At 42.3% G+C, this 13,219-nt stretch overlaps 1 protein-coding gene across 4 annotated transcripts in view; it reads left to right on the top strand.

The window, feature by feature from the left end:
* Positions 1-13,219, top strand: part of UBA6 (ubiquitin like modifier activating enzyme 6) — a 610,892-nt gene that overhangs the window by 405,852 nt on the left and 191,821 nt on the right. For all 4 annotated transcript variants that reach the window (XM_069235825.1, XM_069235816.1, XM_069235844.1 and 1 more), the window contains one exon: positions 7,807-7,924. In XM_069235825.1, the coding sequence (XP_069091926.1) occupies positions 7,807-7,924 (118 nt within the window). The remainder of the gene's footprint in view (positions 1-7,806; positions 7,925-13,219) is intronic.

Here is a 13,219-nt window from a genome sequence, read left to right as displayed (position 1 = left end):
CGCCAAACACACTCCTCGCTTCAATGGTGGAATCCTATAAATTTAAACCAAGGGCGGCCATTCCAAGACCCTGTGCCTCAATACCTGATCACAACAGATGCTTCCATTGTAGGGTGGGGAGCACACCTCAACCAGCACAGCATACAGGGACAATGGGACGCTCAACAAAGCCAACTTCATATAAATCATCTAGAACTGCTAGCAGTGTTTCTAGCATTGAAAGCATTTCAACCGTTAATAGCCCACAAACACATTCTTGTCAAAACAGACTACATCACAACAATGTATTACCTAAACAAACAGGGAGGGACACACTCATCACAGCTGTGTCTCTTAGCACAAAAGATTTGGCATTGGGCGATTCACAATCACATTCGCCTAATAGCACAATACATCCCAGGAATTCAAAACCAGTTAGCCGACAATCTGAGTCGAGATCACCGACAAACCCACGAATGGGAAATTAATGCCCAGATACTACAAACTTACTTTCAAAGCTGGGGAACACCACGAATAGACATATTCGCAACAAAAGAAACCGCAAAATGCCAAAACTTCGCGTCCAGGTATCCACACCCTCACTCCAAGAACAATACGTTATGGATGAGTTGGTCAGCAATATTTGCGTACGCTTTTCCCCCTCTCCCACTCCTTCCGTATCTATTAAACAAATTGAGTCAAAACAAACTCAAACTAATGCTAATAGCACCAACTTGGGCTCGCCAGCCATGGTACACAACACTACTAGATCTGTCAGTAGTACCTCATATCAAACTACCCAACAGACCAGATCTGTTAACTCAACACAAACAACAGATCAGACACCCGAATCCAGCATCGCTCAATCTAGCAATCTGGCTCCTGAAGTTTTAGAATTTGGACATTTGGACCTTACACAAGAATGTATGGAGGTCATTAAACAAGCTAGAAAACCTACTACAAGACATTGTTACGCAAATAAATGGAAGAGATTTATTTATTACTGCCATAATAATCTAATTCAACCACTACATGCATCCGCAAAAAACATAATAAGCTACTTATTACACTTACAAAAAACAAATCTAGCTTTTTCTTCCATTAAAATACATCTCACAGCAATATCTGCATATCTGCAGATAACACATTCAACATCACTCTTTGGAATCCCATTCATCAAAGCATTAATGGAGGGTCTAAAGAGAATCATACCCCCAAGAACACCACCAGTTCCCTCATGGAACCTCAATATTGTATTAACACGACTCATGGGTCCACCATTTGAACCCATGCACTCTTGTGAGATGCAATACTTAACCTGGAAAGTAGCCTTCCTAATAGCTATCACATCTCTTAGAAGAGTAAGTGAAATACAAGCATTTACTATACAAGAACCCTTTATACAAATACACAAACATAAAGTGGTTCTACGTACAAATCCCACATTTTTACCAAAAGTTATATCACCGTTCCACCTAAAACAAACAGTGGAACTCCCAGTCTTTTTTCCACAACCAGACTCTGTAGCTGAAAGAGCATTACATACATTAGACATCAAAAGAGCACTAATGTATTACATTGATAGAACAAAACAATTTCACAAGACAAAACAATTGTTTGGAGCCTTCCAAAAACCTCATGCAGGAAATCCAATATCCAAACAAGGCATTGCCAGATGGATAGTGAAATGTATTCAAACCTGCTATTTTGAAGCAAAGAGAGACCTGCCTATTACCCCAAAGGCACACTCTACTAGAAAGAAAGGCGCCACAATGCCCTTTCTAGGAAATATACCTATGACAGAAATCTGTAAGGCAGCCACATGGTCTACGCCTCATACATTCCCAAAACACTACTGTGTAGATGTGTTAACAACACAACAAGCCACAGTAGGACAGGCAGTATTATGAACATTATTTCAAACAACTTCGACTCCTACAGGCTAAGCCACCGCTTTTTGGGAGTAACTGCTTACTAGTCTGTGCACAGCATATGTATCTGCAGCTACACATGCCTTCGAACGGAAAATGTCACTTACCCAGTGTACATCTGTTCGTGGCATGAGACGCTGCAGATTCACATGCACCCTCCTGCCTCCCTGGGAGCCTGTAGCCGTTTAAGTTGATGAAAATGTTATATTATATGTTGATAAAACTTGTACATTTGTAAATTTGTGAATATATATCACTTTTAATCACATTATGTACATACATACTTACTCCATTGCATGGGCACCTTTACTATATACACAACTCCTACCTCACCCTCTGCGGGAAAAACAATCTAAGATGGAGTCGACGCCCATGCACAATGGAGCCGAAAGGGAGGAGTCCCTCGGTCTCGTGACTCGAAAAGACTTCTTCGAAGAAAAACAACTTGTAACACTCCGAGCCCAACACTAGATGGCAGTATAATGCACAGCATGTGAATCTGCAGCGTCTCATGCCACGAACATATGTACACTGGGTAAGTGACATTTTCCATATATATATTAAGAAAGAAGTGACTCAAACAGATGATCTCACTAAAGAACAAAAATATATTTCTACTACAACGTTTCAGCTTCTGCCTTCCTCAGGTAGTACAAGATGGTTTGCTCAGTGGCTGCACAGCTGACACTGGTGGATTTTCAAAAAGCATCATGAGTGAAGATTCCAATTGGAATGTGGAATCAATGCAGTCCTGAGAACTCTTCAGATATGCTCATGATCTTCACTCATGATGCTTTTTGAAAATCCACCAGTGTCAGCTGTGCAGCCACTGAGCAAACCATCTTGTACTACCTGAGGAAGGCGGAAGCTGAAACGTTGTAGTAGAAATATAATTTTGTTCTTTAGTGAGATCATCTGTTTGATTCACTTCTTTCTTGGATATTACATTTTCTTGTGGCTGCATTAACATTTGATGTTGACATACAGGTAATAACATTATTTCTTAAGGATGCTTCTAATCACAGATTCTTCACGATGTGACTCTCCCCAGGTGCAAAACAAGATCTGAAAACTTTCTCCAATTACTCCTGCATGCCAGTAAGTGATGCATTCGACTTCCATTGCAACTTGGTTCCGTCTCCGGACATGACAACACAGAACTACATACAGGTGCCACTCGTATGCGCTGATGTCAATTCCCACTTTTCCATGCCTTTCAATGCAGGACTAAAGCGCCACTTCTACATTTCTATCTCCATCACTTACGTTTCCAGTTCTATCACTATGTTATCCAAACTGTACACAACAACAGCGTGCAGGAATGTCTCCCCACAAAGTTGACCGGGATTAAACCTTTCCATGCTTGTTGGAAGCAGATGTCTTTTAAGGACCCACATGATGTCTCCCTCTGGTGTCTTAGCATCAAAGAGTACTCAAAGTTATGTGACAAATCCTCCCTGCTGCATGCACAAGGCTTCAGGAGGCAGGAATACAAACATTAGATCGCTAAACACAAGAAGCAGGGCAGATGCCAATCCAAGTTGCTAGGTCTTTCCTAGTCCTGTTCCCTTTCACAATCCTCGGGTGAATCGAGAATGAAGTTAAAGGGCAACTTCAAATGTAAACATAAGGAATGAAAATGTGACTCCTCACCTGCGTGATTCTTGCATTCTAGGGAGAAGTCCCATGTCAGCACAAAAAGAGGCTTATACCAGCTGTGATATTTCATTCAGTGGGGTTCTGTAGCTGGGCCATCGTCACAAGGCTGCAGATTGCGGCCTTTGTGGAGACCATGATGCAACTTTTTTTAAATTGTTCCAGATCACTCTGGTGCGCCTTTAGGCCACATGAGTCCAATACGGACCACCAGTTGTTTTCCTGCTGGCAGACCCTTCTCTGGTGGCAACAGACTTCTTTTAGCCTGTGCTCTTTCATCTCAGGTGCTGGGCTAGGATTCCACTTCCTTGTGACAGGCTCCACAGGTTCTGTACTGGTACTAATTCTGGTTGTTATGGCTCTATTTCCGAATACTGCCTGACCCTGTTGAGGGTTCCTGAATCAACATGAATGATAGCATGACCTGTGTCTCTCTATGAAAAAGCCAAAACACAACCCCAGGTTGATAATGACTGTTCTGCACTCAACCTTGATGATGATATGTCTGAATAATAAGGGCCCTCCTCAGTTCTGACTCCAGTGCTCTCCTAGGTTTGGGGCTGCTTTCCGCTGCTTCCAAGTTAACCAGCACACTATAAAAATCTATGGTTACTTGACTGGCCTTACTTTCCACCGGATGCTACCCTTTCTTCTTGCCCAGACCTATCGTGACTCCCTTGGCACAAGTGGTGGTAGGGGACAAGGTCACCATCAGGTGCACCAGTCTTCCTCTTCTGGACCTGTCGCTGCAGACTAAAAAACTGCTTTAGTTTTCCCTCTAACTCCCTAATCTGAAACTACTAGGGGAAAAGGATTCCACTTAGCCTTATCAGCTGGCATGTGATTACTTCGGACCATTGGGTCCTTTATCTTAGACCTCAGACTCTTGAATGCCTTCATTAGAAAGTAGAGGTGATCACAGCCCATCATCGCTGGTCACACATCTTTCTGGACCTAGACGACTGGCTTCTGAAGGTGACCTCATCTCAGCTAATCTCAGACCACCTGCAGATGAAGGTTCACCCTAAGGTTCTCAATCAACAAATTGGAATTGTACCATCAACCTGGTGAGATGATTTCCTTTATAACGGCCATCCTGGACACAGGGACGTCAAAGTCCTCTCCTTCCCTGGGACATTCAGGTTATGATCCAGATGTTTCAGGAGCAAGTATTTTTTCCGACCTTGCTGGTTCTGAGGCTTCTTGGTTTCCTTGTCTCATACTTCCTGCTGGTGTCTCATGCATATTAGTAGATGCAGGCCCGTCACAGGCCCCTTTGTCTTCAGTAGAAACTGCACTGTAGGTGCCTTTTGGATAACATCCATATTTATGACAAGGCAGCACAATGATGATGGCAGATGCCCACCTTACTTATGGCAGACTGTTCTCCCAGTCACAGCACACAGTAGTGCTGGACATGTTGGCTGGGAGGTTTATATGGATAATGTGGTAATCGGGGGTCTCTGGTCACCAATGCACATGCACCTTCAAACCCACCTTTTAGAGTTTTACAACATTCAGCTGACATTCAAGGCTTTTCTGCCTTCCATCAGGTCAGTCCAGGTCCGGACACAAAACACAACTGCCATGTGATACTGCATCAGTTAACGCAGAGTGACGTCCCATGCATTCTTTCTGGAAGCTCAGTTGTGGAAATGGTTGGAAGGTCACAGTAGCTCCCTGAGGGTCATTCAGCATGCAGGTCCCATCAGTATCGGGGTGAATGAAGAAGTTATCAGGAATCATCTTGCCAATCAGTAGTCCTGCTTGCATCAGGAGGTGGCATAGGGCATTTTCACCCAGTGGGCAGCACCTGTGTTAGATAATTTTGCTACCACTGAGAATGATCAATCTCCAACCTTTTGTATTGTGGAGTTCTTTCTTCGAGGATCAATAAGGTCTGCGTTCTATCTTCAGTGAGGCTCAGGCCCTCTATACCCATTTTCCTTGTGGCTGCTGATCCCAAAATCCTGAAAAAATTCAGGCAGGCAAGGATCAGCTTATTCTAATAACCCCAAACTGAGCTTGGAGCTTCAGGTACTCAGAACACCTGAATCTCAGTATATGCCTCCATTTCCATTGCTTCTTTGGAAGGACCTGCTGCCCCAGCAGCAAGGCAGTCTTTCATCCAACATCTACTAAAGTCACCTCCATTTGTGGATTTTGAGCATCAACTCCTGAGTGGTTTTGATCTTTCATTGTATAAGCTGTATGTCAGTAGTTTCCAGCCTGTGGTCGGGGACCCCTGGGTGTCTGCGAACCCCCCTCAGGAAGTCCGCAGTTGCTCAGAAAATTAAATAAGATTAATAAAGTGTAAATAAAGTGGCTAAGTGTACAATTGAAAATGTTAAAACATAGGGTAAATGTCAAGGAATTTGAAATTGTAGGTTAAAAATTAAATTAGTAGCCTCAGATTGATTCGTGGGAGCAGTGCAGGAGCATCAAACAGAATAAAATATGGATGATGTGGGGCTTCAATAGAATTTAGAAAAGCTCCAACCTTCCTATTAAAATTATTTTTTATATTTACATTTTCAAATTATACAAAATGTGTTATCATCTGTGAATGTGTTTGATCAATGCTAGTTTATGTATTTTTTGTGTTTTATGCGCTTCAAATCATAAACAATGTATAAGCAGGGTTCACCGGCTTCCAGTAATGACCGAGTGGGGGGTTCCCCGATTCCAATAATGAATTAGTGTCGGTCCCTGGGTTCTAGTATTGATAAAGTGGGGGTCCACTGAAATCAAAAGGTTAAGAACCACAGGTGTATGTCATTTTAGCTGCTTACCTTCTGCTTACAAAGTTTTTACTCTGGATGGCGGTCTTAATTCGTCAAGCAGGTGTAACCTCTCCATTCTATGCTAGCTGATGTCTTTCTGATAGTTTTATCGCTGACCCAGCAAGATTTTGTTAAATGCTACTTGTGGCCTTCTGGTTTATTTTTTTTTTACTTATCATCCACCTTTATTCAGGTCACCCGTTGTGATGCTTTTATAAAAGGGCTTCCACACATTTCTCCCTTCTCCCTTCATTATGCCAGCAGTGGGATCTGAATTTGGTCCTTAAGTTTTTGGTGTACTCACTTCGAGCCTCTGCACAGTTGTGCTCTGGGGCTCGTGACACTAAATAACTTGTTTCTCTTACTTCTGTGGGTCATGCCAGTGAATTGCTGTCTTTATCAGTCAAGCCGTTTTTTTCCTGACAGATTGGTGCTTTTGGCAGTTACCTCTTTTCTTTTAAGACTTGAGACACCTTATTATGTTGGGGAGTCCATTGTGCTGCCCTTATCGACTCATTAGCGGATCCTTAGGTTTTACACAGATAGAACGAAAGAATACCAAGAGGACACTCACCATTTCTATCCGTATTTGGTATGAATAAAGGAAGTGTGGTACAGAAATGGACCTTGTTGCAATGGATTGTTCTTGGCACTGTTATACTTTGACCAGAAAAGATACTCATTACATCAGGGTGAAAGCTACTATTACGACCCTGACTCAGAGTGCTCCTGTGTTGGACATTTGCACGGGCACCACTCTGGCATCCACTCCTACTTTCACCAGGCAGTACCGTACAGCCTCCGAAGGCAGCCAGGAGGGCCATTTCAACCACTTAGTCCTGCAGGAATTTCTGGTGTAAAATCCGTTCCTTTTAGTCACCTCCTGAGGTGGAAATGCTTTGCTATTGATTCTCAAGATGAGGAATATGTGGTAGGAAGTATCAATCAGAACAAATTACTCACCTTTGGTAATGCTCTTTCTGGTGAATACTCTATCTAATCACATGTTCCTCACTGCCTGCCCTGCTCCCCTGCTTGCATGGTGGCGTTCCTGTGAGTACAAGATTCTGAGTTAAATGATGCAAAGTGTTGACATCTTCAGTTTGTCAGTGTTGTGATGGTATGAACTGGCTTAATTGTGCAGGAATGGCACTTATGTGCAGCTCCTTGTCTTGTCCAGAGTCAAAACTGGGATTAATGGTACAACCCGGTGCTGCCCACAAATGATTGCAGAAAGCTTTCCAAATCCAGTCTAGTGCCTGGACAGATTCATAAGATGAAAAATCTGCAGTTCGAAAGAATATCCACCAGTATGTGTGTTACCAAAGGTAAGTAACGTTTTTGTTAATTACTTTACACTTTGGTCTCTCCCCTATAGTATGACTATAGTGTGTTCAAGTGACAGTTCTATACAAAATAAGCAGGAAGAAATTACTTTCTTTTGCATACATTGACAGATCGTACAAACAGATGAAACGGTGAGGAAACCAGAACAAATCCCTGTAAGTAGTGAGGATGAGAGGAATGCTATCGCCCAGCTAGAAAAAGTCATATTGTCCAGTGAAGCATCGGAATGTAAGTTGTTTTCTTCCATTATAAATACTTTATATGTCTGGACTTCTTTCCACCCTATGTTTAATTCCTTACCTTCTAGATGAGGCTGGGTGTGATACTCCTGCCCACCCAGGAAAAGCCTAGTCGAATGCCCCTTATTAGAAAGATCTCAACACAAAGTAATCATCTATGCTCCTGTAAGGTGGTATTATAGGAGTGTATGTTGAGAGAGTGCATGTTGTTGGAATGCTTGCTGCATGTTGTCCCAGTCCACAGGCTATAAGGTGGGAGGGAGATTTGCCACCTCCCGATGGGCCTGCAGTGGGCAGCCTCCTTGATTGTGGTGAGGGAGATTGCCAATATGCCTGGGATGTTAAGAAGTAGCTGATGTTTGTCTGTATGCTGTATCCAGTTTCTGATTGGCGGCATCAGTGAGATAAATATTTTAAATTTCTTCAATTATTTAACCACTCCCAGTCTGTATTTTCCTCACTGGCTAATGGTAGAAAGGGGTTTTCCTGTGTTGGCCTCAGGAATGCAGTAGTGTGGCTTCCGAGGGAGCTTGTGATGCACTAGCTAAGCCATGCCATGATCCACTGTCAGGAGACCCCTTTGGTGTGTACTTTTCTGTGAGCAGCCACAACAAAATGCAAAACAGACTTCTCATGTCATCTCATTATTGTGTAGACACGGCATCATGGCTGGCACATTGCCAATAAATGGTCAAGGCAGGCATGGGGAAAGCCCTTTAGAATGTGTTTTCCAAGCAGGGGAAGGACCACCAAGTAGGATTACCACTCCTTCACTCTACCTATGCCTTGAGGTAAAAGGTTTGTGAGAAGCTACATTTTTACTCTTCCAGATTGTAATAAGGCTGTAGTTGGAATCGAACAATTGATACAAAACAGTTACGATTAGCTTATCTATCACTGGTGGAAGTGCTGCATCCTGTTGGTGGAGATGGGAACCAATGGGTACATGTCTTCTTTACCTTGTTTTAGATTGCCCAGTATTCAGATACCCCGTGGAATTCATGCCTTGCAACTATTTGCTCTTCGAATTCAAACCCTGCTAGGCCTGTTGTTGCTTTGCATCCTGGAGAGAGCACCCTTGAACAGGCTACTTTGTGTGATCTCCTCCTCTGTGTTTCATTGTGGTGCAGACGCAGTGAAGACTCAGGGACTCCAGTTTTAACAATAAACTTAATTTTAGGCGTTCAACTTTGCAGCTTGTTTCTCATTCTTCCTCCTTGGAGCTGAGCTTTTCAGTGGTGATTTGCCTGAACTTAGTATTCTTTTCTCTCTCATTCGATCTCGAATGAAGTGCATCTCAATAGTGCATGTTCCTGTTCTGCTGTTTGCTATTCTAGATGTTCGCTGCTTCAGGTCCTCTCCATTTTATTTTTTCAGTTCGACTGAATGCCTGCAGGGTTTTCAACCACTTCCTTTGGGAGTGTATAGGTTTCTTTCTCGTTACTTATCAGTTTTTTCTCTGAATAAACGTTTTTTGGTTTGCATTTCTCTACCCATTTGCTCAATTCCTGCGGTTACTCCAGAGGTCAGAATGTGAATAGGAGTCCCATTTTCTTAAGCATGCAGAGAATAAAGAAGATGTTCAGTCTTTGACAATGAGTGCCCAATATCCCACAGAGAAATGGAAGCCATCCCACATGTATGTCACTGTGGCAATGTCAAATGTGTATGCTTTTGGAGCAACATCATTTTGCTTCTTTCCAATCCTGCCTATTGTTGACACCTACCTTTTAACGACCCTAGATAAAGCAAAATACTTCTGACATTAATATGGCAAGTCAGTGAGAGAAATAGATAGAATACTAAATGTTTTTATTTCAAATTGTTGCCAAAACAGCAAATCGGTTCCCTTGTTGCTCTAAAGGGCGGCCTCTAATCTGCAGCATAACAACTATAAATTGGTGAATAATCTTGTTTCTGGAGTCTGTAAACAACAGGTTCATACAGGTTAGAGGGATAAAGTTGTTTGCCCTCTATCCTCCTCTTAGCCCTGCTGATGACAAATCTACTGCATTTTTTTATATACAAGGCCAGCTTTTCTTGTCTCTGCTAAGAATAAAGGGGTTATTTGCTCCTTAAGGGTTGTCTTCTGATGCATAATTATACCTGCAGATTCCTCACCTTTGAGTACTCCAGGCGCAGACTGAATCAGGAAAACATTTGCAATAGTTCTCTCCAGCCGATATGTGGCTTCAAGACTAATGAGTCATGATAACATCAGTCATAAAGTCTTGGCACTCGTGCCGGCTGGTGAAGTAGGGACATTTCACTCCCAAAAACACACCAGCTTATAAACCTTGTTGACACTACAAAGGACACAGGATACAACTCATACTCAGTAGGTTACCCTTTCCTGAACATAATTTGAGACCTTTCCCAAGTGTTTTGCATCTTTGACCCACACAATGACTGTCTGTGGTGTCTTGGTGCTAGACATGACATATTGTCATGTCACCTCTCTCGACAGATGCACCCTAAGACCATAAAGGAACTTTGGGCCAAACTTTTTATGTCTTGTTTCAAAGAAGGCTGTAGGTGCCATCATCAGTCTAAGTCATGTTTGAGGCTGTCAGTGAGCTCAAGATCCCATCAAGATCATCACCCTTCACCAAATCTTTGAAGGAGAAAAAAACATCACTAGAAAAAGAAGCGCTCTATGGGGGACGTTGCTTGCTTGGAGAAATGAATGGTGCTCTTCCCAGTGTCACAGAAAACTAATTGCGGCTGCTGTCTATAAGGCACCACACTCATAGCAAAATGTAGATCTAACCTTGTGAACACCAGAGGCTTTAGAAGATACTGCCCAACTTTGAGGAAAATGACACCCACCTCCAAAATTCATCCCAGTATCCGCTCACTCAGCGCGCCTGATCTCAGACGCGCAAAATGGCTGCCTAGACCAAATGAGACCAGGCTGCACAACCCTGAAGATGCTGAGTGCCTGACATTAAGTGCCTTTTGTTATCATTTCATCAACCAATGTAGGTCTCCAAGAGTCTTCCTTTCAACCACACCACATTTACCTCCATTGGCGATAGGAACTGATATCGGACAACTTGTAAGTGGTGATTCAATCTTCCTGACCTTAAAAAGGCAATATTACAGAACACAAGGAACCCAAGGAAAAGGAGGAACCAAGGGTAATTATATATTTTTAAGGGAACAGAGGTGCCTAACTGACCATGAAATAGAAAATACACTGGGAACAAAAACATAATGCCCAGGTCTTGAACTTGAAGTTAAAATCACATTAATTATACAGTATCAAATTCATAATAAATGGTCAGGGATAACCCCTGTAGGGCAAACAAAACTTGTATCAAAACAAGAACGGGCAGAAAATTGTGTGATGCAATAAACAATTCCAAGTCACAGTTTAACAAACACTGCTACACCCTTTGACAAATTACAGTCAAAATCCAGTGTCAGGATGTTTATAGTCGACAATGTTTCAGTCCTCTGTACATAAAAGAATCATGATCATGGCATCCCATTGTTTGCTTGTGATGAAGGTACGTAATTCAACCAAAACAAGTCAAATAACATGGAGCAAACCCTCCATAGGCAGTGAGAGCAACGAGTAGGAGAGTAAATGGCCCTTATGTAGGGGCCTTGAGAAAACTAATGATACTCAACTTAAGTGCACAAATATCAACAGGACTGCTGGTATCGATTATAACCAGCATCAAACTTGCCCAGTTACAGTGTGGGAACCACTAGAAATCAAAAACAATTATGTGGTGAAATACGTCTGCATCAAACAACATGCACACCGTGTGGCTGTGAATTATCTTTTGAATCTCTTCTAAAGTAGATTCCTACATAATATCTGTAAACCCCCTGCAATATCCTCTGCAATATTCTTTAGTTTACCTTGGCAATCCTCTGCACCCCTCAGTAGCACTGAACTCTGTAAGTTCATTGGTACAGTTAAAACTCATATGGCACCCCAGACATCTGCAGGAACTTACCAGTAACATCTATTGTCTGTGTTGTCTCCTCTATAGCACTGCATAGTGCATGGAGTCTGTCAAAGTTTACAGACTCCAGCCCCCTTAGAATATAATATTTAGGCTAATTTGGGGTGACGCTTCAATTATCTCAATCGACTGCTCCTGCCAAAGAGATCTTGCTTTTCAACCCTGATGAGGAGGATAATCTTGTTGAGAGATTTTGCCCATCATATAGTTGCCCCGCTATCTTACAATATCAACACAACATATGGGTTGTGAACTTCTCCATATTCAAGAAATGTAGCTCCCAAAACACTGCACATCCTCCTTCTTGTACTTAGTACACCTGCACTGCTCACCATCCGAAAAAGAATCACGAAGCAAAGACTAGGTCCTAATCTCTTACCCATTTGTAAGTCGAAGAGAACCCCTGAATGTCTTTACTGTGGAAAGACCATGACCGGAAAAGAAACCAAGACAGGCTTTAAGTGCTCTAAAGCAGAACCACCTCGCCCAGACTCTACAATTAACGAGAAAACAGACGTAACTATTACTATAGACATGATGAAACTTTCTGGAGTACACAACCTGGCTAAATCTACCACATTCAACACAGATATGCACCAAGAACTTTGCTCAATAAGAGCATACATAAACACCATTAACACCAGAGTGGCCGAATCAGAATCACGGGTCAGTACATTGGTAGACATGACCACTATCTCGAATAAAAACATCCAGAAACAACAAGCTTCATCCAAGTCCTTCCAAAGAGACATGGCAGAATTGGAGGATAGAAATTGTAGAGATAATCTGTGAATTTTTTGAATTCCTAAAGGTACAGAGGATTCATCAGACTGTTGCATTACCTTTTTAAAGAGATGGATCCCCCAACTGATTGGGCCTATCCTTCTAAAAAGACTTTGACCTAGAAAGGGTACACCATGTCCCCTCATTCAAACCCGTCAACAAAAACATTACACACCAGATTGTCTGCTGACCTCTACCGCACCAATATATTGAGTTAATCCTAGAGTATATGCATAAAAATAACCATATCATATGGAACAGTCACAAAAAATTAATGTCATAGGAGAGTGGAAGTTAGAAAATGTTTTCTTGCTTTCAGACCAAGGGACGAGAACACAAACCTTCAGGTTTCCTTTACCGGACATGCAAAATTTAGGGTCTTCACCGATTGGAAACACCACATCTTCGACGATCATAAAGTCCTGCAAGCTTACTAGGACTAAAGGGATGGCATCTTAATGGATACCCAGCACATATCTACCACCAAAAAGAAATCATGAGACTCACTCACAGACAATCTA

Source organism: Pleurodeles waltl, chromosome 1_2 (genome assembly GCF_031143425.1).
Source record: "Pleurodeles waltl isolate 20211129_DDA chromosome 1_2, aPleWal1.hap1.20221129, whole genome shotgun sequence".
NCBI lineage: Eukaryota > Metazoa > Chordata > Amphibia > Caudata > Salamandridae > Pleurodeles > Pleurodeles waltl.
Note: the sequence above shows the minus strand (reverse complement) of the source record. Positions and strands in the feature narration are given on the sequence as shown.